This window comes from Mesocricetus auratus, unplaced genomic scaffold (assembly GCF_017639785.1).
Source record: "Mesocricetus auratus isolate SY011 unplaced genomic scaffold, BCM_Maur_2.0 Super-Scaffold_100691, whole genome shotgun sequence".
Lineage (NCBI taxonomy): Eukaryota > Metazoa > Chordata > Mammalia > Rodentia > Cricetidae > Mesocricetus > Mesocricetus auratus.
This window is the reverse complement of record NW_024429267.1, coordinates 34,742,089-34,770,074: the sequence shown is the minus strand read 5'-3', so window position 1 is coordinate 34,770,074 and position 27,986 is coordinate 34,742,089. Positions and strand designations below refer to the sequence as shown.

At 45.7% G+C, this 27,986-nt stretch overlaps 2 protein-coding genes across 6 annotated transcripts in view; both read left to right on the top strand.

The window, feature by feature from the left end:
• Positions 1-14,244, top strand: part of LOC106022000 — a 35,418-nt gene extending 21,174 nt beyond the window's left edge. Inside the window, exons 8-11 of one of the 4 annotated variants that reach the window (XR_005874812.1) lie at positions 7,056-7,188; positions 9,318-9,397; positions 11,459-11,559; positions 11,679-11,780. Coding sequence is in view for 2 of the 4 variants with exons in the window: in XM_013120998.3 (XP_012976452.2) it covers positions 7,056-7,188; positions 9,291-9,397; positions 11,679-11,791; positions 12,933-12,944 (365 nt within the window). In the remaining 2 variants the exon portion in view is untranslated. Of the gene's footprint in view, positions 1-7,055; positions 7,189-9,290; positions 9,398-11,458; positions 11,560-11,678; positions 11,792-12,932 lie in introns of those variants that run through there. The other 3 variants (XR_002385042.2, XM_021233369.2, XM_013120998.3) reach the window with 3 other exon arrangements.
• A 6,168-nt stretch (positions 14,245-20,412) lies between these two features.
• Rnf7 (ring finger protein 7) lies at positions 20,413-26,174 on the top strand. Of its 2 annotated transcripts, none has more exons than XM_021233367.1 (3): positions 20,413-20,697; positions 24,225-24,272; positions 25,569-25,625. In XM_021233367.1, exons 1-3 carry the CDS (start codon positions 20,530-20,532, stop codon positions 25,623-25,625), a joined length of 273 nt encoding a protein of 90 aa, XP_021089026.1. In that variant the 5' UTR covers positions 20,413-20,529. The 2 variants fall into 2 exon arrangements, with proteins under 2 accessions (XP_021089026.1, XP_005080782.1); XM_005080725.4 differs by having other exon boundaries at positions 20,445-20,704; positions 25,569-26,174.
• The last annotated feature ends 1,812 nt before the right edge of the window (positions 26,175-27,986 follow it).

Sequence of the window (27,986 nt, the reverse complement as noted above, 5' to 3'; positions counted from 1 at the left end):
TTCTAAGCACCCAGTGCAGCAGTTCTGCTGGGTTTGAAGCTCGGGGAGGTGCTGCTGTGTTTTGAGTCTGGTGGTCTGTAGTTTGCATTTGTGGGGGAGACAACCAGCTGTTTGAGTGAAACCTAATCCCCTTGGGCTTTCTTCTTCAATTTGAATCTGTTCTTGTGTGGTCTTTTTTTTTTTTTCTCTGCCTTTGAATTATCCTTGAATCTTCTCTGGGAAATACTGCTACATTAGAAAATTACAAAGTCTTGTGGTCCAAAAGCCACATGAAAATGTAAAGCAGGGTGCATGCATGCCCTCGTTGGCTGGGGTACAGAAGGAGGATGATAAGGAATTCAAGGTTACCCTCAGCTATAAAGCAAAGTTTGAGGCAAACCTGTGCTATATGAGACCCTGGGGGAAGAAGGAGAAGGGAGAGGGAGGAAAGAGAGGCAAACATGAAGCAAGAAAGCCTATCAGGCCCTGCTGCACTGGCTGCCATGGGTAGTCCTGATAGGGAAGGCAGTCAGCGTTTCCAAGTCCAAAGAAATGGCCCTTAGTGTGTTCTCTGCTCCAGTGCTGGGATTGGAGACAAAGCTTGTGGACAAGCTGACCTAGGGTGGGACCAAGAAAGAATGTAGGCGAGGAAGGACTTAAGTAGGAGAGACCATCCCAGTACCATCCAGGAGCCTACAAGTCTGGCCAAGACAAGGGGATGCGTGAGGCTGGCCATCCTGAGGGAATGGATCACATCAAGGGACCTGCAAGCCAAGACAAAGGCTTGGATTTGACCCAGGAAACAATTGAAGCCATTAGTGTCCTCAGCCTGAACTCAGTCGAACAATTTTCATCTATTATATATATGTTTGTATTTTCAGTCATAACAAAACTTCAAAATACCTTCTCAAAGGCAGGGCATGATGGCACATGCCTCATGAGCCAGAGGGAGGTGGAGCCATAAGAATCCAACTCCAGCCTGATCTGCCTAGAGAGTTGTAGGCTAGCCAGGGCTACATAGTGGCTACATTGGACAACTGCTTAACAGTCATGGGGGTTGGGGGAGAGAATCTGGTCTTTGGTAGGACTCTACCTGTTTCAAAAGGGGCTGAGATGAGCTGATTGTGCCGCACTCCTGCGTGATGAGGCCAGATGGTTTCCATTTGGTCCTAACTGGAAACAGCCAAAATATTCTCATGCGAACCCCTTTGTGAACAGGAGGTTTTTTTTCTCCTAATGCTTGGAAAGCCATCCCCACAATACCACTCAGAAGCCTAGCCTCCCCCCTCCCAATTTGGAGTCCTAAGAACATTTACAGTGATGATCACAAAAACCAGACAAACTGATATCTGGAGACCATCTCTAGTTCGATGGTGGAGCACAGCACAGGTGTGACTATCTGCAGTTGTACACATGCCTGTCCCAGCCATTGGTCATTGGTGTACCACAGAACACACAGAATCATTAAACCAGTGCTAGTCATCAAAGGTCCTGCTAGTCATCAAAGGTTCCCTGATAGTGTGGGCGCCATCTTGAGGGCGCCATCCTGCAGGGTCCTGAGGAAAGGCCATCAAGGGTCCCCTGAGAGCTTGTGCGCCATCCTGTGTGTGCCATCTTGTGGGCGCCATCCTGCAGGGTCCTGAGGAAAGGCCATCAATGGCCCCCCTGAGAGCTTGGATGCCATCCCTCAGTCCCCAGTGAGGCTGAGGTTGTTGGTCCAGAAGTCACTGAGAACCACTTCTGTAGACTTGAAAACATGGACTGCCTCCCTAGGTTTATTTTGCTCAGTGAAGATGAGACAGCAGAGTGAGGCTCCTCTATATGGCTCTCCTGTGCCCTGGGAACCACAGAGCAAGTAGGCCCATCCTGCTGGGCTGCTCGCTCATCCAGCCTTCCATGGATTCAGCTCTGAGACCCAGGCTCTGTCTACACGAGGGTAAAGAGTTTAGAGGCTGGTCAGCCTTCAAGCAGGTGACATCCAGCTTTTCCACAGCCTAGTCACAAACTATTCAGCAGTAGATGGTAAAGACTAGGGGTCACCCAATGGTTACTAGGAGTAGCCACCTGAGGATAACATGGCTCTCCTGAGTCATTCCACGGCTCCTGCCTTGTCACCTCAAGGCCCCCAAATTCCCAGAAGACATAGGGGGGAGCAAGGAGCGTCTTTTCTGGGACTACCCTTTTCCCAAGTAAAGCTACACAGTGTAGCTATCCCCAGGGCTGTTTTAGTTCTGGAGGATTTAGGAAGAGAAAGATCAGTATGTGACTTAGATATGAACAGGAGCAATGTCCAATCCCAAAACTGTCCTTCCAAGATCCCGAGTGAGATCAGAACTTGACTACAGTACCAAGCTGCCCAAGTGTCATGTTCAATTCTCCAAATAAGGCACTATTGTTTATACCAATGTCACAGCCCACAGAAATACCAGTGGCAGTAAGGAATGCAAGGGTCCAGTTCAAGAGTCAAGATGTAATCTTCAAAAGCCATTTGAAAAATTCAAAAACAGGAAGTTTCCACTTAGAATCCTGAAATTATTGTATTCATGATTTCATCCTGGGATGACAGCCGAACATAGAATGGGAACCTCTACAGAAAGGTGGCAGGACCCTACAGAAAGGTGTCAGGACCCTACAGAAAGGTGTCAGGACCCTACAGAAAGGTGTCAGGACCCTACAGAAAGGTGCCAGGACCCTACAGAAAGGTGTCAGGACCCTACAGAAAGGTGCCAGGGCCCTACAGAAAGGTGCCAGGGCCCTACAGAAAGGTACCAGGACCCTACAGAAAGGTGTCAGGACCCTACAGAAAGGTGTCAGGACCCTACAGAAAGGTGCCAGGGCCCTACATAAAGGTGTCAGGACCCTACAGAAAGGTGTCAGGACCCTACAGAAAGGTGTCAGGACCCTACAGAAAGGTGCCAGGACCCTACAGAAAGGTGTCAGGACCCTACAGAAAGGTGCCAGGACCCTACAGAAAGGTGTCAGGACCCTACAGAAAGGTGTCAGGACCCTACAGAAAGGTGCCAGGACCCTACAGAAAGGTGTCAGGACCCTACAGAAAGGTGTCAGGACCCTACAGAAAGGTGTCAGGACCCTACAGAAAGGTGCCAGGGCACTACAGAAAGGTGTCAGGACCCTACAGAAAGGTGCCAGGACCCTACAGAAAGGTGCCAGGACCCTACAGAAAGGTGCCAGGACCCTACAGAAAGGTGCCAGGACCCTACAGAAAGGTGTCAGGACCCTACAGAAAGGTGTCAGGACCCAGGTTTGAATCAGCTAGCACTCTTCACATTTTGCTTTCTAGAGCCCCATCAGCTTGATAATGAACTTTCTGTTCAGTTTCATAAAACTGGTAGTACATGGGAAATTGCACATGTCCATTGTCAATGGGAAGATGTTATATTTAAACAACTTTAAAAGAATTCTACCACAGGAAGAGCTCTCACCAGGCCTGGTATCTACAGATGAGCACTGCAGCCTCTGGTGCCTACAGAACGTGTGGTACCCCTGGCCCTGCTGAACCCAGAGACCAGAGGGTGAGGGAGAGGATGAAGCTGTCTTGGAGGAACATTGACACTTGGCCTTTGGGATCTGGCGCACAGAGAACACTCAGGGGAAGGAATGAGAGGTGTGACCGCTGGAAAGAGGTCATTCTAAGCACAGTGCCACCCCCGCCCCCACCCGCGCCCGTGAGAAAAAGCTCAGAGAAGGAGGACGATATTGTGGTCCACACTGGAGAGTGTGGCGTGGGGGAGCGGCTGCTGGTGTGACTGAGGAGGCCAGTGGACCCTAACAAGAACATTAAGCTGCAGCAGTCTCATTGCTATGACGAACATCCGACAGAAGCAATTAGCGGAGTAAAGGAGCAACGGCTTATTCTGACTCAAGCCACAGGAGCAAGGGGTGGAGCTTCACACACAGCGGCCAGTCAGGGAGCAGAGACCACAGGCCAGAACCAGAGAGGGACTAGCACTCAACGCTGGCTTCTAGTGACATATGATGGCCAGCTGGGCTCTTCGTCACAGTTTTCACAACTTCCCAAAACAGCGCCTCCAGCTGGAAGTCATGTGCCTATGAGCAGTTCCCATTCAATAACATGGAGTCATGATGGTTTTGAGTATTTGCTTGCTTGTTTGTTTGGAGCTTTAGGGATCTTGTTTTCATTATTAGGATTTTGCTTTATTATTATTTTATTGTTTATTATTTGTCATTGGTGGCTTGCTTTGTTGTTTGTTTGGTTGGTTGGTGTTTGGTTTTTGAGACAGTGTCTTAAGTATCCCAGGAGAGCCTTGAACTCATCAGTAACTGAGGATGACCTTGAGCTCCTGATCCTCCTGCCTCTGCTTCCTGAATGCTAAGATTATGTTTCAAAGTGGGACAGTGAGTGACAGAGTGACATAGTGGAACTGAGCCCTTGTTCTTGGGCAGTTCTTCAAGACATAGACAATGGACCACCTGGAAGATGGAAACTCCTTCCTCCGGGTGGGCCTGGGTCACTCTGCAGAGTGGTTTCCAGTTAGTTGTGCCAGTGTCAGAAACATGTCTGACCCTTTGCTAGGTAGACAGCTTGTTAGTAAGCTACCAGGCTGCTTGCATTCAGTGTTTGGAGAGCTCGGGGAACTCAGAGATGACACTGGGAAGCAAGGCACCGCTATTTGCCATGCCCTGTGTCCTTGACATCTGGTCATTAAAAGTGCTCCCAATTGCTGGGAGGTAGGGTCATGGCCTCTCTTTTACAATAAGGTTCAGACATGTTTAGGTACTTTGTAGGAGCCACAGGACATTTTCAAGAGAGGTTTGAAACCCGGGTATTCTGTGTACCATACACCCTCTCGAGCATCACAGGGCATGGCTATGCCAAAGTCAGGTTCTTAGTGACAGAGAAGCACATTCAGACAGTTATTGTTAGAAATCCTGTTTTGTGTGTGTGTGGGTGGGGTATCTTGTCTGTGCTCCATGTGCAGGTCTGGCACCCACAGAAGCCAGAAAAAAAAGAGTATTGGTTCCCCTGAAATTGGAATTGTAGATATTTGTAATGAAAATGGAACCCAGGTTCTCTGGAAGAACAGCCAGTAATCCTAACTGCTGAGCCATCTCCTCACCTCACACCTTGCTTAGTTTTAAAGTAATGAAAATAAGATTGAATAAAAATAGATTAGAGTGAATACAGCTGGGGCAGATCAAGTATGACCAGGGGCTGAGTGTGTCCTCATCTGTAGTGCAAGGAATTTGTTTTCCATCCAGAGAAAGGAGCTTGATGTTGCTTTGGTTAAAACTCCAGAGCAGGACCACTGACCTGAGCAGCAGCTGTCTTCCTGCCTTCTTTGAGAGTTCCTGAAGTTCATGAGAGGTCAACGTTCTAATCTGGTCCATTCGTCGTGGGCAAAGATGATATTTTCACTACTCCTTGATGCCAGTTTGGGGGCAGTTTAGATAGTTTTCCCATGGGGATGCTAGCAGGCTCTCTCTCCACAGGCACACATTTACACCAAGCTTATAAATCAGGACACTGAGTACCTGGCTCTCCTTTCAAAGCTGAGCATCTGTACAGGACTTTGCCTTCAGTCCTTATCCCCAGCCTGTTGGTGATGCAGAAGTCCTGGGTATATGTCAATAAAACACTGTTGGCCAATAGGGAAGCAAGATAGGTGGGACTAGGAGTCCAGGAGGACTCTGGGTAGGAAAAACACAGGGAGTCATCATGTAGCCCGCCAGAGAAGTAAGATGTCTGTCTGGTAAGAGAAATACTTAGACGGGTTAAATACTTAAGTCAGAGCTAGCCAGTAAGAAACAAACAAGGCACCCACATGCTTCATAATTAATACAGCATCTTGTGTGTTATTTGGGGACTACAACACGGCAGAGCCCAGGCGACTGGTGGGGAAAAACTAAAGCAGCAGGCAAGGAAAAGGCTTCTCTTTACATGTTGGTTTAGATTTTATCCATTGCTACTTTCTGGTGTATGGAAACTGGGAGAAAGAAATGAGAGCTGGTATGATCAGTGTCCACAACGTCAGGGCAGAGACTCGGCTCTCAAAGGCATTTAGATTTGTGAAAAAAAATTTGTAAGTGAAAAATCATATTCCGGGCGTTGGTGGTGCATGCTTTTAATCCCAGCACTCGGGAGGCAGAGGCAGGTGGATCTCTGTGAGTTCGAGGCCAGCCTGGTCTACAGAGCAAGTTCCAGGACAGCCTTCAAAAAATACAGAGAAACCCTGTCTCAAAAAAAGAAAAATCATATTCTGTTCATGTTCATGAGTGGAATCGAGACATTATACTGAAAACACAACAATGAATGGTAAATGTTTCAATGACTTGATTGTACTTAACGATCTGATAGGCATTCATTAATTCATTCATGAGCATTCAAGTATCTGTCATGTGTCACATACATATAATAGCGGTAAACATGGGAGCTTTGAGGCTTGGGGGCCAGGGATTCAGATTTCCCTCTCACCTGGCTTGAGTGGATGAACTTGACTTATGCTGGCAGCCGGTTTCTCTTGCTCTGCTCCGCCCCTTCGTGTTTTCTTCTTTCCCAAACTCCTAAAACTGAACTGGGGTGAGTTAAATGTGTTTGCTGTGTCACTCCGGCTCTCACAATGACCTCTCGAGAAATCTCAGCAGACGAGGAGGGTGAACGAGACGCAGGACTCCTGCCCTCAGTGATGTAGTCATGAGTCACTGAGACAGGTCGTCCTTTCTCCTTCTGATGTTTTCTAGAGTTCAAAGCTCAAAAGGTGAGACCGCTTCTCAGATCTCTACAATGACCTAAACCCTCTTTCACTTAATTCATTCATTAAGAAATAGTCCTCTTTAGTTAGATTGTCAGTCACTATCTGACTCTGAGATGGGATTGTCTATTATGCAATCAGGGGCCTCTGTTGTAAAGAATGAAGCAGAACCAAATGCAAAACCAGGACTTCCAAAACACATATAGTCTATTCATTGATCATGTTGCAAAATAAATCTATTCACAAACCCAGTATGTGCAAACTCTACTTAAAAATCATTTAGCTGGTAATAAACAGGGGAGCTATCATCTAAAAATAATACCAGTATTCTGATTTTCCTTGCAGGAATCGGGAAAAAAGTTAAACGTTTGATGGAAGCCGGCCCTTGGGTAGTGACGCTGCATTTGGCAGATAACAGCATAGATAGGACAGGAAAAGAGGGAGAGCAATTGCTGGACCTCACTCGAACTTTAACATGGTAGGGAACAGAGCTTTGAATTCATCCACTCTCAAACTAAGGTGCCAAAGTTAAACCACAGGGCTGATCACAGCTCTTAAGCAATTCTTGTGTGGCTTCTCAGATTGCAGAGGGGCGCTTACCAGCCCTGGTCTTGGCACTTGGGCCCCTCAGAAACCTCACCAGGAGCTTCTTATTAAAAGGGTGGCAGATGAGGCAATATAGGAGGCAAGAATTAGAGCATCTCTCCACTCCTAAGATCAGGATATAACTCAAAACCTGAGCAATGCAGTGGTGGTGCATGCCTTTAATCCCAGCACTTGGGAGGCAGAGGTGGGCAGATATTGTGAGTTCAAGGCCAATCTGGTCCACAGAGTGAGTTCCAGGACAGGCTCCAAAACTACAGAGAAACCCTATCTTGAAAAACTGAATAATAACAGTAATAATAATAACAAAAACCTGATCAATGTAACTGAGGAGGAAAGGCAACCTGCTTGGAGCACACATTCTTGTGTTTGGTTAGAAAACTATCCAACACTGGGCATTGATGGTGCACACCTTTAATTCCTCCAGCACTCAGGAGGCAGAGGCAGGCGGATCTCTGTGAGTTCGAGGGCTGTATGGCTCACAAAGCTACACAGAGAAACCCTCGCTCAGGAAAAAAAAAAGCTATCCACCCTGGACTCCCAAAGCAGAAAGATAGAACTATAATTTTTGGAAGCTTCTAGAAAATGCTGTTTCCTTGTCATGCTTATTTTGACAACCTCAGGCATCCCCCAACTCATCTCTACTGAACCCACACCTTAAGCTGCAGGAGCCATTGGCAGGGCTTGTGACCACTGCAGGAACTGCGGAGTAAAAAGGGCTCTGGGCAGCACAGTCTCGTGGCCAGGGCCACAGCATCACAGGTGGCCAAGAGCACTGGGCACAGCTGAGGTCTGAGGCCTGAAGGGTAGCAATTTATTATCCCAGCAGAAAAAGGTTCCTTCTTTGTTCTTCCTTATTCAAGAAGGCTTCCCAACTAGCAACCAATGCTGCCCTTTCCCAGATAATTGTATCAATAACTTCTATTTCAATATTTTATTGAAGTTAATATATTACTGGTATAAACTGCTTGAAAATGTGTTCAGGATTTTTGTGTTTACATTCATGAGCTACACAGAGTCATACTTTTGTTCCTTGTAACATCTTAGCCTGCTTGGGCTAGAGTCTTTCTGGCCTTAGGAAGTGTCCCCTCCCATTCTGTTCCATGACACAACTTCTATGGTATTATAATTATGGTGTCCTTTAATTTGGCAGATTCATTAGTGAAGCCCTTGACACCTGGAGCTTTCTTAGCAGGGGTTTTTATTTTCTGTTGTTTATACAAGTCTCACTACACAGCCCGTGCTGGTCTCAAATTCATGACCTTCCTCCCTCAGCCTTCTGGACATAGGGGTTACAGGCACGTGCCATCACACTTAGCAAGGAAGATTTTTAATCAAAACTCTTTTTTCAAAGAAGTATATGTTAGGTTTGTGCTAGAGTTTACCTGAAACACACAAGGCCCTGGGTTCAACCCTATACACTGAAACAAAGAAATAAATATTATTTTAAGGATCTCTGGCTCTCTAATTTGTTTCTTTCAAAGAATTTGTTTGAATACATTGTCAGATCTATTAGAATAAAGTTTTTCATATTTCTTTATTGTCCTTTTAGAAACTAGAAGCTGTGGAGACATCTTCTCTTTCATTGACATTGGACATTGTTCTTCTTCTTGTACATTTGGCTAGAAACTAACCAGTGTTACTGATCTCAGAGAATCTACTCTAGGTCTTCTTTTTGTTTGTTTTGGTTTTTGAGACAGGCTTTCTCTGTGTAGCTCTGGATGTCCTGGAACTCACTTTGTAGACCAGGCTGGTCTCAAACCCACAGAGATCCGCCTGCCTCTGCCTCCTGAGTGCTGGGATTAAAGACCTCTCTACTCTTAAGTCGGGTTTTTGTATCAGCTTGGGAAGAGGTAGGGAGGCTGGAGGGTCCTGAAAAGAAAGGTCATTCTTTGAAAGTCTAGGTTTACTTTCTTGGAGGGACCATGAGTTACGCAAGGCATAAAGACATTTTGTTCTGTTGTTTTCTCTATAAAGCCTGATCAAATACTCTACTCACTTAAGGGAAATTGACCTTGGAAACAATGTCCTGGGAGAAATGGCTGCAGTTGACATCCTGGAAGCGCTGAGAGCCAGGAAGACAGGTAAAGTTGAATCCCCTTCTCCCCAGGCCCTGAACTAATCACAACTGCCCCATTGTTTTAGTTGGTTTGTTTGTATTTAAAGAACAAATCTGAGCTGTGCAATGGCTGGGGCATTGTCAAAGGCCAGCCACCATTGTGTCAACATGCCAAGAGACTTGTACAGAGCTCAAGGACTTTTACAGTGTTATATGTACCCTTTGAGCCTTTGGTTCATGATTTTCCCCTATACTTCTAGGCTAGTCTCTAGGTTTCTTCCCTTCAGCCTCTGAAGTAGCTGGAACTTACAGCACGCCTCCCAGCCTGGCTGAGTTTTTGCTTTTTCAATGAATTTTTCTCTATTGCTTTTGCTTTTTCTGTCCCCCCCCCCACACACACACACCATGCCCATTTTTTAAAGATGTATTCAGTGTTCTGTTTGCATGTTTGCCTGCACACCAGAAGAGGGCACCAGATCTCATTATAGATGGTTGTGAGCCACCATGTGGTTGCTGGGAATTGAACTCAGGACCTCTGGAAGAGCAGCCTATGCTCTTAACCTCTGAGCCATCTCTCCAGCACTTCCCGTTGCTTTCTTATTGCCTAAGAAAGTTTTCTCTTGTTCTCTATTCTCCTCTCAGCCCAACCTCAAGTGATTTGTACAGAAATTGATTGTAAAACTGAAGTAGCAACCATCCTAAGACCACAACTGAGCCAGCCAGGCACTGGAGTCTTTCAGTTTGAGGCTAACCTGGGCTACATGAGGATACCATGGAGACAAAGAGAGAGAAGAAGGAAAAGAGAGAGAGCAAGGATCACAGTGTACTTATTAATAATTTAAGAGGGGTTTGGCTCTAAGTGGCAGGCAACACTGAGTGACTTGGGAGCATGTAACCTTTTGAAAATGAGAGAAGCCAGGTCTATTAATGGCGACTGCCCCTGGCCTCTCCTTTACTGTGTTCTTACTGTTTTTACAGGGAGAGCAAGAAATGTCATTTTAAATGTAGCTTGATGTAAAACATGGACACATGTTAAAATGAAATTCAGTGTTGAGGAGAGTGAGGGGCAGGTCGGGTGGGGAGGACTCGGGGCAGCAGCATCCTGTCTTCATCATTTCCGTAGTAAAAAGGTCAGAGGTTGTGTCTCACCTTTGCTGTCAGTGTTTTAAAGAGAATTACAGGGCTGTGTGGTCTGCTGTGTTGTTCCATTCCAAACTAAAGCCATGCATGTTTAATGGCCAAGTAAATGATCCTAAGACTTTTTTCTTCAATTATCCTTTTCTTTTAGAGAAACAGAACACCCACTTCTTGTTCCATTAGAGTTGAGATGAGGTTCAGCGGGATTACTCTGTTAAACCTAACTTTAAGTGCAATAAGCAGAAGGCAGGTCACGACCGCGCTTTGATTTTCCTGGTGCCGTAACTTCTCACTCTACCTGGCAGAAACCATTTCAGAGCTGCAGGCAATCTCCCCACCATTACTGCAGGGAATGGAATGAGAGACAGCCTCCGGTGACTTGATGGGAAATGATTTTCACAGAGTACCTATCTGTGGAAAGTGTCTTACTCGCTTAGCAAATGGCTCAATTTACATAAATGAGAGGCTAATTAGGGAGTGCCACTCATTTAAATGGCATTAAAGAGCAATCTATGGCTCAAGAAATCAGCGATTTTGAGATTTAGTCTAAGTGTGTATCGTGAATAGCTTTAATGCGTTTATCTCATGAGCTGGAATCATTATGGGCTGTTTCTGACAGAGCACTTTAATTAGGTTGTTAGTTTGAACACCAGTGAAGAGTCCTCAAGAAAGGGTTAGCTGCTTGGATTTCACAGGGCGAATCACTTGTCATTTAGCCCTAAAGGCATCATTTTAGACCTTGAAAAACCATTAGAAACATCACTGATTATAAAACTGATGTCCTTTTGGTGTCTTCTGTGTTCCCATCATTTGCAAGCCAACAACAGAATTTCTAATTCTCCTTTCATGAAATCACACTAACTTTCTTACTGCTAAAGAAGGAGTTCGGTTCATTTTGCCTTTATCTCTTCCCTCATCTTCTCTTCCCTTGGTTTTGACTTGTTTCAAGATAGGGTGACTTTGAGCTGGCTATGTAACTGAGGCTGATCCTCCTGCCTCCAGAGTCCTAGGATTTAGAGTTCCTGAGTACCACCATGCCCAACTTTATCGGTGAGTTCTTCATGAGCCAAATCTAATGATGTAACTCCTGCTGGGCTCTTAGACCTGAGGGCACCCCCTAGAAAGAGCGAGCTATTCTGTTCATTTATGCTTATGCTCTCTTTGCTCAGGTAAACTACCACCCTTAAAAATTACGGTCACTCCCAGGATCTCTTCAGACACCTTCACATCTATTTGGAAACATAGCAAGAAATCTAATAGGACCAGTAAAAGAAAGAAAAAGGTAAATTCTTTACCGTCTGTGTGATTGAATAGCAGCCACCAGGGGGCAGTGGAGATGGGTCTTCCAGGCCATCCTCCCCTAAACTATCATCAGATGGGTGACGGTTACACCAAGAGGCGAGTCATTAGACGGCAACATCATCTCTCAGAGATCAGTGGAAAATGCCTCCGGCTTCAGTGCCTCTTCCCTGTTAACTGCGTGTTCCTGCAGGCCTGCTGCAGATCTGCAAGGAGCCTCGTCTCCACTATTACGCACCTGTGCCGTCTTTTGGGCAATAATGATTTACACACACACACACACACACACACACACACACACACACACGTTCATTCTCTACTGCATAAAATCGAATTTTTTAAATGGAGCAAATATTTAATGGCACAGGAAAAACTTGTTATGAAACAAGCTGGTTTTAAGTAATAGGGAAACGATGACGTTTGAGACGAAAATTAAAAAGTATACTCATGCATTTAAAAACCTAGACTGCGCTGGGTGTTGGTGGCGCACGCCTTTAATCCCAGCACTCGGGAGGCAGAGGCAGGTGGATCTCTGTGAGTTCGAGACCAGCCTGGACTATCAAGCGAGTTCCAGGGCAGCCTCCAAAGCCACAGAGAAACCCTGTCTCGAAAAAACCAAAAACCAAAAACCAAACCTAGACTGCTGTATATCAAATTATCAGGACTGTTACTACTGTCCAGTAAGTACCTAGTCTCTCTCTCTCTCTCTCTCTCTCTCTCTGTATGTGTGTGTGTGTGTGTGTGTTATAATTTTTTGTTTGTCTATAATTTGAGACTGGGTCTTACTCTGTACATCAGACTGGCCTTAAACTTGTGGCAATCCTTCTGTCTCCTCCCGAGTGCTGAGAATACAGACATGACTACTGTGCCTGTTCGTGGTTGTTGTTTTGTTTTCTTCTTTATGTGTTTTTAAAACCTAACGATTTCCGACTGAAACAGGTTATACATGGTGGCTCATGATATCATCCTAATAATACTTGAGAGGCTGAGGCAAGAGAATTGTCTCAAGCTCACAGAGATTGCCTGTCTCTGCCCCCCACAAATTCTAGAGTTAAAGGTGGGTTCCACCATGCCCAGCCTTTATTATTTTCTTAACTCATGATTTCCTGTCCATTATTTCACAGGTGAAAAACTGAATACAGATGCCATATTTCCAAATGGATGATGTCACCTATCTCCATGGCCAGAGAGACGTATCTAGAAAGACACTGCTCAGTGTGTGCAAACATTTTTCGTTGCCATCTGGGTTCTAAAATTCAGTAAGACCACATAGCAATGCCTATCCTGTCACACAAATCAGCTTCTTTTTTCTCTTTTAGTTTTTCCAGGCAGGGTTTCCCTATGTAGCCCTGGCTATCCTGGAACTCTGTAAACCAGCCTGGCCTCAAACTCACAACAATCCACCTGCCTCTTCCTCCTGAGTGCTGGGATTAAAGATGTGCGCCACCACCGCCTGGCGCACATCAGTTTCTAAATTATAGATTTCATTCTGTCCCTGCTGCCACTAAATCACCAGGAGGAGGCCAAGGTTTCACCGGTAGCATCATGACTAAGGAAGTCATTGCTGCTGGATACCCCCTTATCTGAAATGGCCTAGGATGAGGAAAAAGCTACCATGCCCAACTTTCTCAGTGACACCCAACTGTGATAAGTCTGTCCGTGTCAAGATGGTGGAGCCCCCTGTGCTGGGCACCCACTTGGCTGAAGGTTGATAACACCAAGAAGCAGATGAGGAGTAGGCATCTGCAAAACTGATGATGGGAAAATGCAAAAAGTGTTGGTTGTGAAAGTGTAGTAGGCTAAGGACTGGTGAAACAGGCCTAAACTCATAGACCCTAAGGCTTTTCGACCTAGTGTGGTGGTACAGGCCTGTGATCCCAGCAATTGGGAGATGTAGTGAGTTTAAAGCCAGCCCCAGCTATACAGGGAGTTCAAGGCCATCCTGGGCTACATGAGACCCTGTCTCAACAACAACAATAAATAAATAAAATAAAAATAATACTTTTTTTAAAACAAGAAAGAAAGCTGAGCCTCTTTGGTCTTAGCAGCAGAAGTAAGATGGATGACAAGAGAATGTTTTGGTTAAAAAAAAAAAACAAGCTGGACATGGCAACGCATTTCTGTAATCCCAACACTGGAGAGGCAGGAGGATTGCTGCAAGTCCAAAGCCAGCCTCGCCTATGAGGCTGCACACCAAGCCTCCACAGGAAGAACACAGAATTAAGCTTGGCCCAGGAAGCCCGTGCTGGGGTCACCTGGTGCCGGTGGAGGAGACTGCAGCACAGGAAGCCTTCCCAGGACTCACTGAGTCACATTTCCTGACCTCTGCATCATCAGGTTCAGAACTGTAGCGCTGCTACAGAATGGACAGAGAAAAACCAGGAGCTGTTCTTGCCCCCAGTGTGGCCCAATAGTAAATAAACCCATCTTCCCTTACCAGTTTCTGTTTCAAATTTTCTTTGGAAAATGAGGTAGCAGATTTATGGACCTAAGCACCCAGTGTAGGGCCCAGGGCAACTTGGTACACACCTGCCGCTTTGCTATACAGCTGCCATGCCAAGACTCAAGTAGGCCTGAGTTTTCAGTTTACCATAAGGCGATACCTGGTTCCAGGAAAGACTACAAACTGAGACCACCCAGGAACACACCAACCCGGCCTGGAACTCGTTCAGATCCACCTGCCTCTGCCTCCTGAACCACCACTGCCCAGCATGACTGTTATTCTTAATTGTCGATTTGCTGGAATTTGGAACCACGTGGGCGATATGACTGATGGTTTACGCATGATAACTAGGATTAGATAAATTGTCTATGTTGTCACAATGTTGTACTGCCAAGAAAACTGTTATGCACCAGATTTATCTAGAAAAAACCTGCTGATGTTCTGCTGTGCAAGCACTTAAACTCACTGCAACTCAATTTGCCCTTTTGTGAAATACAAATAAGAAATAACTGCCCCTGGTGGCTCTTAGATTTCTGAGTCAGAGTAAAGAGACAAAAAGCATAAAGACACCCGAATCTGACCTTCAACGGATGAGACTGTTTATTGGCACACACAGCGAGGGGCAGCCTCTCTCTTTTATGGTTAGCTAGGGACCCTTTATAGGGCTGGGTGAGGAGATTATGGCTGTTGCAGTCACCTGGGCTACGTGTGAGTCTGCAATCTCTTTTAAAATTGTCCACTTCAGGGGCTGGAGAGATGGCTCAGAGGTTAAGAGCACTGACTGCTCTTCCAGAGGTCCTGAGTTCAATTCCCAGCAACCACATGGTGGCTCACAACCATCTGTAATGAGATCTGGTGACCTCTTCTGGTATGTGCAGACATACATGGAGGCAGGATGTTGTGTTCATAATAAGTAAATAAATAAATCTATAACAAAAAAAACAAAAAACAAAAAAAATTGTCCACTTCAGCTGGGTATTGGTGGCACACGCGCCTTTAATCCCAGCACTTGGGAGGTAGAGGTAGTCAGATCGCTGTGAGTTCGAGGCCAACCTGATCTACAGGGTGAGTGCCAGGACAGGCTACAAAGCTACCCAGAGAAACTTAGGAGTACAGCAGGTGGGAAACAGAGACCTAAAGACAGAACTTCTGTGGAAAGTTTTTGGGGAAAGGGAAGAGAGAAGAGAGGAAAAGATAAACATCGTGAGACAGACAACTGCCTCCTCAGAGAAACAGCAGAGAAAGAAAGAGAGGGGAAGTAGACCGATGGACAGAGTTCACCTTTATTTATTTATTTATTTATTTATTTATTTATTTATTTTGGTTTTTCCAGACAGGGTTTCTCTGTGGCTTTGGAGACTGTCCTGGAACTAGCTCTTGCAGGCCAGGCTGGTCTTGAACTCACAGAGATCCGCCTGCCTCTGCCTCCCAAGTGCTTGGATTAAAGGCATGTGCCACTACCGCCCGGCTACACCTGGCTAATCTAATTCAGCATCATTCTCTAGGAATTCATCGACCTGGCCAGTATTAAACAAAGCTTGCTTTAATTAGACAATCATAGATTTGGTTTTCCAACAATTTTCAGACTTAACTAATGGTTATAAATACTTTCCCTAGGATTTTTAAAAACTAGGTAATATTGACCCCAATCACCAGAAAAGACGGCACAGGCATTGTCACAAAACGCTGATGTTTCACACCTGTTCTCTTTCCATGGATGAATGAGAAAATGAAATAAAGGAGGACGTGACTACTACTAAGGTGTGAAGAAGATTTTTACTGTAGCTATAAGGGAGAAAGAAGGCAGAAGGAAGAGTCCAGGTTGGACATGGCCAGCAGACTAAACTGGACTATGAGAGGCAAGAGGGGGAGGAGGAGCAAGAGAGGAGCCAAAGGCCAACCAAGAGAGGCACCTGAGCCCAGAGACCAACAGGCCAGGAGACTGCTGTAGCTGAGCCTGAGTTGTGTAGGGACCTGGGTGGGGGAAGGGAGGGGGAGGTTTAGGGTAGGGACTCGGGTGAGAAGTGCTGGGAGGAGCCACAGGTACTGAGAGACTTGTCCCAGGTTTCTTTGAGACCTAACAATGGGGTTCCATTTACCTTAAAACAAATTTCCTACAGTACCCTGTGGTGGTTAGTTTTTTGTCAACTTGACACAAGGGTCATCTTAGAAGAGGGAACCTGAACCGAGAAAATGCCTCCATTTATCTGTAGGCAAGTCTATGGGGCATTTTCTTGGCTAACTATTGATATGAGAGAGCCCAGACCACTGTGGGTGGTGGTGCACCTGGGGAGGTGGTCCTAACTTGTATAACAATCAGGCTAAATAAACCATGGAGCATGCGCCAGGAAGCAGCATTCCTCCATGGTCCCTGCCTCAGTTCCTGCCTCCAGGTTCCTCCCTACCTTGAGTTCCCTCAGTGATGCACTGTGATTTAGACGTATAAACCAGTTTCTTCCCAAAGCTGCTTTTGATCGTGGTCTTCAAAGCAAACTAAGACATCCCCCCTTCACCTTCTCTTAACCTCCCTCTCCCTTATTCAGCTGGTATACAAACTCTAAATCCAGGCTGCCTTTTGTCTTTTCTTCTGTGAATTCTACTTATACAAATAAAAACCTGCCTTTTCCCTTGCTAGCCTTCTTGTCTGTGTGACTCACAAGCCACCAAGAACAGAGTTTAAGCGGGCCTGGAGAGTGTTTCCTCTTTAACCCCAGGAAAGATTGTTTTCATAAAGATGAATGGCATGAAGGAATGAGAAAATGAGGACCAAAGAAATAAACAGTGGAAACATTCACTTGTGATGGGAATAGGGTTTTTCCCAAAGGGCTTAAAAGTGTTAGCATTAAAGGGAAGTATCTGACGCAAACCCAAGCAGCTCTTCAATGTTTGGAACAAAGGAACAAAGACTCTCCTACTGAGAAGAAGTGACCAAGGTAATGCCATCTTATCCTGACTCTGTACTCACTTAGACAGTTCTCAGCCCTCTACCTAAACCCACTCCCACAATGGCCACATCTACCCCGTTCACACATTGGAATTTCCATGGCCTTGACCAAGGTCCAGAAGTGTCAAACAAAATAATTGATATAAACTAGAATAATTGAAGAAGGTATAAGTTAAAAATAAATTTCGTGTTGTGTCTGAAGTATTGTTCTGCCAGGAATGAATGCTTCAAGGTTACTTTGTCATGTGAATTATGGTCTTTGTGATTTTTGCATTTAAAAACACTATATTCCCTCCCTGAGCTTCAACACCAAGAGACTCTGAGGCATGAGGTTAATCTTAGTTGTAATAGGGCCCCAAGACCTTGGCACAGCTGACTCCATGATGGAAGTACCATTCAGGCTGTAGAAGTCAGCATATAGACAGCACCACCTGCCAAAACTAAAACAAAGACCCACTCCATCAAAGTCCATAGTTCTGGGAAAGTCTCTAAAGGTACTAGCCTTCTATAGATAGCATCTGGCTAACAGTTAACTAAAGTATGTCAACCTAGGCTTAGGTGTTGTGGAGCATTAGTTTAAGATGTATTACATTTGTTTATGCTGTGGAATATTTGTTTAATGTTGCAAAGATGTGCGTCGTTCTTTTATGTTGTATTTGTTTCACTCTGTAAAGCTGTGTTATTTTGCCTGTCTAAAACACCTGGTTGGTCTAATAAGGAGCTGAATGGCTAGTAGCAAGGCAGGAGAGAGAACTAGGTGGGGTAGCAGACAGAGAGAATAAATAGGAGAGAACTAGACTAGAAAAGAATAGGAAGAGGGAGGATGGAGAAAAGGAGACAGAGGGGAGGACATCAAGGACCAGCCACCTAGACACACAGCTAGTCACAGAGTAAAAAGGGAAGAAAGACACATAGACAAATGAAAGGTAAAAAGCCCAGAGGCAAAATGTAGTTAAATATAAATGGAATAATTTAAGTTAGAAAAGCTGGCTAGAGACAAGCCAAGCCAAGGCCAGGCATTCATAAGTAAGAATAAGTCTTTGTATATTTGTTTGGAGCTGAGTGGCAGGCCTCTAGAGTAAAAAAGACCAACTACACCCAGGGCTACACTGGGTCCTAAACACTCAGTGTAGCTGCTTGTCAGTTTTAGTTTTCGTTTTTGTTATTTGAAGACAGCATTTCTCTGTGGAGCTCTGGCTGTCCTGGAACTCGCTCTGTAGACCAGGCTGACCTCACTCTCACAGAGATCCTCCTGCCTCTGCCTCCTGAGTGCTGGGATTAAAGACATGAGCCACCATGCCTGACTTAATAAAGACTTTCTACTGGCTTAACCCATATCCGAGCAATCTTCCCTTGTGAATACCCCCACAATATTGGTCATAGGACTCATATACTTTTTTATTTGCATTGGTGTCTGTATGAAGGTGTCAGAGTTTGGAATTAGAGACAGTTGTGAGCTGGGAATCAAACTGGGTCCTCTAAAAGAGTAGTCAGTGCTCTTAACCACTGAGGATTCATATACATTTAATCAAAGTGGTTGTCTGTACCTTTCTCCAGGGGGGTATTACAGAAGCAGGTGTGAGGTCCAGAGCTTGCATGGGAGTGTCCAGAACACTCTCCAGGTGGTAAGAGTAACATGAAGAACGACAGTCAACATGAGCTGAGCAGGGCATGAGGCGGGTATGTTTGCCTTTTCATCCAAGCTCTCCCACAGTTCTTGCCCTCTGACTGTCTCTGGTCTGAGACAAAGCCTGTTGAGGGGGCTCTTCCAGCTGTGGGGCTTAAGCTGTGCTTGAACAAGCCCCACAGCCTGGGTCTTCTTTGGCTGTCCCTGCTCTGCCATCTCCCCAGAGCACATTTGCTTATACATGGTGCTCTTATACATCTGCTGGCCTACTTTCCATCATATGAAAGGCCTTCCCGAGAGCCAGATGTCCACACTGCAAATTTCCCCTTCTCCATCCAATTCCAGTCTCACAGTCTCTGTAGGGCCGGCCATAGGCAAGGTCCACCCTCACGCTGCCCCAGCCTTCATTCTTTCAACTATCCATAACTAAGGTTCCTTCCTTCCCTCTGACTGCTGGGTCTCTCCACCTGGGTGTTTTATCTTCTGCTTCCTTCCTTCTTCATTCACCATCTGTCATGTACAGCCATCAGCATCAGATTGGGGGTCGTCTTGCATAAGCAGAAGATGTGTTTTAGTAGGTAAACTCAGGCTTGTTCATGGGCGTTTTTGTTTGGCTCATAAAGTGTGGGCAGATCCCTGTCTCCCTCCACTGTTGCTCTGCTCTGGCCAATGGCTAAGACACGACACGCAGGCCAGCTGTCTACTCTGCCTCTGTCTCCCCAACTCCTGACCTCACCTCTTACACACACATCCACCCACACAGGACTCCACTGTTCCCTGCTAAATTAGAGTGAAAAATGGGAATCGGTACAAAATATTGTTTCACAAAGAAAAAGAATCCCAGAAACCCTATTAAATGGCTCTTGGGGCTACTTTAAGCGCCTTAAAAACAAATGTAATGGAAACCAGAAAAATGACATTACGACTATCATAGGACTGCCATGGAAAGGTGCCAGTCTTGAAACCAGTTTCTACGGGAAACCCAGCAGATCACCTTCTGTTTTTCCAAGCAAAGTAGGTATTTCCCATAAAGATGGGAAGCTGATGGGGAGGCAGAGGCAGGCAGATCTCTGTGAGTTCGAGTCCAGGCTGGTCTACAGAGCGAGTTCCAGGACAGCTTCCAAAACAATACAGAGAGAAACCTTGTCTCGAAAAACCAAAAATAAAAAGATGGGAAGCTGAGTTGTGAGCAGTCTCGAGGGGTGTCTGAACCCACTACACCCTGTGGTCAAGTGTAGGAACTCAGAGCCTTGCTCCCATCACTGGCCTCTCACTATCTGCGAGTCCCCAACGCCCCTCCCTGGTGCCTGGAGAGGGGTTGTAAGATATGAATGGTGATGGGGAGACTTATCTCCCTACTCTGATAGTTCACATTTGGGAGAGAGGAGACAAATGAAGACAGAACCAGGTGATTTCTGAGAGCTCCGGGTTTAATAAAGTAGGACTCAGGGCAATGCTCTCTCACTGTCCTCCGCCAGCTCTGCAGTAAATGCCCGAGGCCACCAAGGACTATCAGCAGGCCCCGAGGTTCCCAGTGCAGGCCCCGCCCATCGTGACGTCACCGGGCCGCGCCAGGCAACCAGCACCGCCTACCTCTGGCTGTGCGGCCGTACCTGCGGGCGCTGTGGCGTGCATTTGGGCCCTACTGAGCCGCCATACCTCCCGCCTCAGCGCCCAACGTCGGCGTCGCTGTTCTGCGCCGCCGCCATGGCCGACGTGGAGGAGGGCGAGGAGACCTGCGTGTTGTCCTCACACTCCGGGACTGCGGGCACCAAGTCGGGTGGGGACAAGATGTTCTCCCTCAAGAAATGGAACGCGGTAGCCATGTGGAGCTGGGACGTTGAGTGCGATACCTGCGCCATTTGCAGGGTCCAGGTGATGGGTAAGCCAAGCGCTGCACGCGAGGCCGGGGCTGTGGCGCGGCCTGCTGGGCAGCTTCCCGGCGAGCACTGGGCCGATTCCTGCGGGTGGTGGGCGATCTCTCGGCACCCGTGGGGAACCTCCCTCCGGGTTTGTGTTGGTAGCCCGGCGACCAGCAAACCGCCCAGCGGACCCGCTCGTGGATGTAAGCGTTCATTCAGTTAATTAATCAATTTTGGGGAAACTCTCATGTTTCCCAGGCTGGCTTGGAATTTGCCCATGTAGCCGAGGTTGGCCTTGAACTCCTGGTCCCCTGTCTGTCCCAAACTCTGGAGATAACGAGCCTGCGCCACCGTGCGGATCTGTTTCATGGCTCTGTCACCACCGAAATGGTGCGCAGCCATTCGTGTGGGTTCGGCGCAGCTATTTGGCCGGCTTCTAAGATTTACATTGACGGGTCAGATAGAGCTCGCATGTCTTGAAGCGAGGGCCAAGAGAGTTCCAGGACAGCCTCCAAAACAATACAGAGAAACCCTGTCTCGAAAAACCAACCAAAAAAAAAAAAAGATTTATGGGCATCCAAGGATAGAAAAGCCTTTGCTTGATTCAGAAACATGAAAGGTAATCGTGTCCCCTTCCCACCCTTTTGTGCCCTTTCGAAGAACCTTCTTTCATTAGTAGTCTAACGTGTTAGTATTTTGAATGAAAATATTGAACCAAATGAAACGTATCCAAACCAGTGTAATACAGTTGAGTTTTACATAGTTTAAGAGCTCAGTCCACCTTGAAAAGAACCCTATCTCTGTCGTCTGTCAGTTTCTCTTGGGTGGTTGTTGAGACAGGTTTTCTCTGCGCAGACCAGGCTGGCCTCAAACTTAGAGATCCTCCTGCCTCTGCCTTTTCTTTTTTTGGGGGGATGGATTTCGAGACAGGGTTTCTCTGTGGCTTTGGAGGCTGTCCTGGAACTAGCTGTTGTAGACCAGGTTGGTCTGGAACTCTCAGAGATCCCCCTGCCTCTGTCTCCCGAGAGTTGGGATTAAAGGTGAGCGGCACCAACTCCCGACTGTGCCTCTGCCTCTGCTTTTCTAGTGCCGGGATCAAAGGCATGTGCTACCACCGCTGCTTGGCTTTGTTTCTCTTTTAGACTGGTTCAGTCTCCTATAGTCCAGGGTGGCCTTGAATTCCTGATCTTCGTGCTTCCTCCCAAGCGCTGGGATTTGCTGAAATGAGCCACAGTGTCTGTGGCATGCTGGGTAATGAATTCCTTCATGCTAGGCAAACTACCAACTGAATTGCATCCCCAGCATAACATAGGCTTCCAAGATGGTAGTTAACACCTGTAATACTGAGGAGGCCGAAGCACGAGAGCTTGAGACCAGCCTCGAGCAAAAGCGAAGCCAGGGGCTGGAGAGATGTTTCCGAAGAGTGAAGACTGCTCTTACAGAGCACCCCAGTTTGATTTCCCACACCCACAAGGCAGTTCACAATCCTCAGTAACTTCAGTTCCAATTTGTCCAACACTATTCTGGCTTCAGAGGGCACTAACACATACAGTGCACATTCATATGGAAGTTACATAAATTATGTGAGAGTTTATTAAATTACTGTGGGCTGGAGAGATGGCTCAGTGGTTAAAAGCACTGATTTCTCTTCCAATTCCACAGACTTGGACCTGAGTTCAATTCATAGCACCCACATGGTGGCTCACAGCCATTCGTAATGCCAGTCTTAGAGACCTGAGCCCTCTCTGGGCATTGCATGAACATGGTGCACAGACACACAGGCAGTCAGAATATGTAAAAACTGTTAGCTGGGAGTTGGTGGTGCAGGCCTTTAGTCCCAGCACTCTGGAGTGAGGATCTCTGAGTTGACCAATTCTATCGTTAGAGTTCAGTGGTCACCACAGCTGGAGCCGGCCACAGATACTGTGTGCTTGAGCCAGTGTGAGGAGAGGCAGGAAGTGGTTTTCAATTCACGCTAGATGTGGATTATTTTACATATTTTTTTAACCTTTGAGTCCCTCTAGCCCTGGTACTAGCAACACAGTGTGTAACTTGTGAACTCACAAGGGTCCTCCTGCCCCGCCTCTTCTTTCTTTCTGGATCTGGAGAGATGGCTCAGTGGTGAAGAGCACGCACTGCTCTTAACTTGCTTAGTACCAGTGTTCTGCAGCTCACAACCTCTTGTAACTCCAGCTCCAGTGGTGGTCAGCACCTCTGGCCCTCTGCATGCACACACCCACAGTTAGCACATACACATAATAAAACCAAGCCTTTTCTGTCAGTGTGAGCCTCCTTTTACCTGATTTGGATTGCCATACAGTTAAAGAATGAATCAATTTCATTGGTCCCTGAAGTATTGTACTGATTGAATTCTAGAAACTTGTAGCATACTCTTAGGTTTCCATTTCTAGTATTTACTCCTAAGTAATTTATTCCAGTACTTTGGCATATTGTGTGAATGCATTGAAGATTGGGGGTTCGGGCCTTCTTAGTTTGAGGCCAGCCTGAGCAACATGAAACCCAGTCTCAAAACAAAGGGAAGGAATTTTGCTTACAAAAAAAAATTAGAAAAAGAAAAAGCCTTTAACTTTCTCTTTTCTTTCTTTTTTTGGTTTTTCAAGACAGGGTTTCTCTGTATTGTTTTGGAGGCTGTTCTGGAACTCGAACTCACAGAGATCCGCCTGCCTCTGCCTCCTTCAGCAAATCCTACCAGCGTGCGCCACCACAACTGGCACCTTTAACTTTCATATAGGTTATATGGTCATGTGATTTAAAAATTAAGGGGGTATATGTAAAAACTCCTTCCTGGTCCATCCTATACTTTATTATTGGGCAGGACCAGGGGCACATGCTTGTAATCCCAAAATTTTGAGTCGGGAGGTAGAGGCAGGATTTTAAGGTCATCATCCAAAATGTGGCAGTTCAGGTTAGAGGCTAGCAGGGGCTATGTCTAAAAAACAGAAACCTCTAATGGTTCCTCAGAAGATTCTAGATCTTTATGTGTGTATGAACAAATAATGAATACATAGACACAATTGTATCTAAAAAACAAACTAACCCTCCAGCACTTGGGAGGCAGAGGCAGGCGGATCTCTGAGTTTGAGGCCAGCCTTGTCTTCAAAGAGAGTTCCAGGACAGTCTCTTAAAAACTACAGAGAGTCCCTGTCTCAAAAAACCAAATAAAATAAAATAACCCTAAGGTTGGTCAATGTCAATGAGCAAGCTGGTGGGCTTTCAATAATTTGTTATGGTGTAGTTGGCATCTTAGTCTGAGTGACTTTCTTTAATGCCACTGCCAAGCTATCCTGTCATATGAACTTGTAAAATCATCATTAGCCCTTGTGAAACATTGGTCATAAGTGAATTAGTAGAATGCCATGTATTTTATTTCTCTTTTAGTAGTTATTTTTAGATGAGAAATTAATAATATGAGACTCTTATCTTCATCTCTGATCCTCAGGGCTTTTGTTTGACTTTGAAGGTCTGGGTTTCCAGTGTTGCCTCCTGACCTTAGATGAGATTTGCTTTGTTTGCTTTTAGATGCCTGCCTCAGATGTCAAGCTGAAAACAAACAAGAGGACTGTGTTGGTATGTGGCAATTCTTCCTCCTGCCTTTTCAATTGTAGGTTTTCTTCTGTCTCTGTAGCAATATTTGAATTTGCAATTAAAATTGACTGTTAAATTGGCCTCTGTAACCCAGTACTGGGAAGGCTGAGACCAGCTTTTGCTATGTAATGAGATCTGTTTTCCAACAAAAAGAAAAAAATGACTTTGTCAGTAAAAAAGCCATAAACCAGTGATTAATTATTAATACACATATTCAGAGTTTAGGGGCTGGTGAGAGGGCCTACATCTGTAATCCCAGCACCTTGCAAGCCTGAGACAGGGCAATTACCATAGTCTACATAGTGAATTCCAGGCCAGTCTGGGCTGTATAGCAAGGCCCTGTCTCAGCAAAGAACCCTGATCACGGGGGTGCCTCTCCAGCCACTCTACAAATCCAGTTGTCAGGTGAGGAGCTGCACTGCCTGCTGACGTGGTAACTTTTGGATTTGTTGACTGGTTTTGGGTTTTGGTCTCAATGTGTGGCCCTGACTTGACACTTGCTATATAGACAAGGCAGGCCTTTCAGCGATCCTTTTCCTGTGCTGGTACTTCAGGACCACACCCAGCTAGAAGGCTTAGCGTAATTTTTTTTTTAAAGATTTAATTATGTATACAGTATTCTGTCTGCATGTATCCCTGCAGGCCAGAAGAGGGCACCAGATCTCATTACAGATGGTTGTGAGCCACCATGTGGTTGCTGGGAATTGAACTCAGGACTCGGGAGGAGTAGCATTCAGTGCTCTTAACCTCTGAGCCGTCTCCCAGCCAAGCTTAGCATAATTCATCACTTCTAGAAAAACAGATCAGTAGATGAACTATCAATAGCTAATGATGTTTCCGTGCCTACTATCTGTTTATAATAGCCCCCCATAAGCTGAGAGCCTGTAAGACATTGTATCTTGGTAAACAAAAGCCAGGAGGATGTTATAAAGACAGGAAAGTGCAAAGGATCCCTGAGGCCATCCCATGGCTGAGGAGGTCTGGGATCTACAACAGACTCAGGTCCTTTAATCTCCTAACTTCAGAAGACAACAAGTAGAGATGTTTAAGAGATAGGGGTTGTGACTTCACCCCCAAAACACAATGCTACTTTTTGTTTTGATTTTTGAGACAGGATTTCTCTGTAACAGCTCTGGCTGTCCTAGAACTAGGCTGACCTCAAACTCATAGAGATGCAGAGATCCACCTGCCTCTGCCTCCCAAATGCTGACATTAAAGGCAAATGCCACCATGCCTACTCAACTGTTGTTGTTGGTTTTTTTTTTTTTTTTCTTCCAGTGGTCTGGGGAGAATGCAATCATTCCTTTCACAACTGCTGCATGTCTCTCTGGGTGAAGCAGAACAATCGCTGTCCTCTGTGCCAGCAGGACTGGGTGGTACAGCGAATCGGTAAATGATCAGTGGTAGAAGGCTTTCTGGATGTGGTTGTGACCCTGGATGATCTTGCTGCCAAGTTACCGGACAAGAGCTAGAACACTCCAGCAGATCAAGCCTTCAGATAGAAAGGGTGCAGTCCTCTGAGACTCATCCAGGGCATGGTGTAGCATTTTGTCAGTTTAATTTTGAGAAGTTGTCTACAAAAAAGATAATTTATTAAAAATGGCCTTTCCTACCTCTGTGGTGTGTGTCATACATACTGCTTAGAAGAACTAGAAGAGAGAACGCCAAAAAGGGCTGTGGGAGAGAGCATTGCATTCACTTTACAGAAGAGCATTTCTGTGTTTATACCTAATTGGTTTTGTTACAAATAACATGTGTTTTGAAAATGCAACTCCTTCCAACAACTTTCTGTTGTTGGGAGAGGACAGCCCATGCTATCTTTATTTGGTGTAAGTGGTAATTTTAGAACAGTGACGAATATAATAAAATGTAACTTTCAGTAAACGGGCCTTTGTCTCCTAAGTTCTCCATCTTTGACTCATCGAGGAAGCTTGGATCAGCACTCGCCTCACTTTTTAATCACTTAGGGTTTCTGGTTTGTTTCCCTTTGAGGCTGGGTTTCTCAGTGTTACAGCTCTGGCTGACTTGGAACTCATTCTATAGACCAGGCTGGCCTCAGACTCACAGAGCTCCATCTGCCTCTGCTTCCCAAGTGCTGGGATGACAGGTGTGCTCCCAGTTCAGTCACTTAAAGAGGTATTTTCTGTAAGGTTGTGTTGTGTATTTTAATTAAATATTAACAGGAAAATGCTTACCAGTATAACACCGGTGTTTAGTATACAATATTTTAATAAATGAATGTTCTGTTTTGAGTCACTAAAATTTTATCTATACCCTTAAACTAATTTGTTAAATAAATTGAAAACATTAATATACTCTTTATTTGGCATTTTTATCAAACTTACCCAGTGGGACTGGAAAGATGTCTCGGTATGCCAAGTGCTTGCTGTGTGAGCCTGAGAACCAGACTTCTTCCGCTCCTAGAACTCTTGTGAAAAAGCTGGGCATGGCAGTCCAGCCCTGATACTCAGGAGCTGGACACAGGTAGGTGGATCCTTGGGGCTTGCTAGCCAGCTAGCCGCCAAATTGATAAACTCCCAGGTTCAGTAAGAGACCCTGTCATAAAAAAGGTAAGATGGAAAACAGTTGAAGGTGAGTCATCCGCCTCTGGCCTGTGAGCACACTGTACACACAAATGTGTATGCACAAAATCTCATTCAAGGGTCATGTGGGCCATTAGTTTTTTATTTTTGAAGTGGAGGTTACAGATAGGAATTTCAAAGAGTCATGCTGGAGAGATGGCTCAGTGGTTAAGAGCACTTGCTACTCTTGCAGAGGGCCAGCTTTGGGTGCTAGCACCCATGTTGCAGCTCATAAGGAACTCAACATCTTGGTCTGAGCACTACATTGCACATAAAAAAATGTAGATGCACATACATGCAAGCAAGCACTCCTGCTCTAAAATGCTTTTAAATGTGTTTAGAATAAAAATCCACTTAGTGGAGATTTTTGTCAGTGGGTGACAGTTTGAGTTGGGTCTCACTAGAGCCCGGTCTGCACTGGAAGTGAGTGGAGGTTGGCCTGGACTGTGCAAGCCTCTGCCTCCCAAGTATTAGGGTTACAAGTGTGCACCTCTATGCTGAGTTGTTTTCTTTTATATTGGCTTTGGTTTCTCGGAGATTATTTTTTCAACAGGCCCCTGAGGAAGCATGGGTAGAAGCTTTCTAAAATGTCTAGGTGTTAGAAGTATACACATTGTTGATCATTAGTAGCTTTTTGGATACTTTTTGTTCTTGTTTTTCCGAGACAGTTTCTCTGTAGTTCTGGCTGTCCTGGAACACTCCCTGTCTCTGCCTCCCAAGTGCTGGGATTAAAGGTGTGTGCCACCACCGCCCAGCCTTGACACCCTTTTTTAAAGCTTGGAGTCATGAAGTGTGAAGATGGGTGACTCAGGTCCTTTTGACAGTTTGTAAGTAAAATCTGGAGGGTGCGGGTAATGACTTGGCGTTCACTCAGCGAAACTGTCTAACAAAGCCCTATTTATGCTACACATCAGCATCTGAGGGTAGAGAGGAGGAGGGATTGAGACAAAGCTTAGCTCCTAGGCCCATGCTGGCCTGTTCATCTACACAGCCAGCCAAGAGTTCCCGTACATACCGTTCTAACAGAAAAAAACATGCGGAGGCATTTTAGTTGTTTGGTCCAAAATCAAGCAGCATTTTCTCTCCAAATGATTAAATGATGTTTAATGTCCTT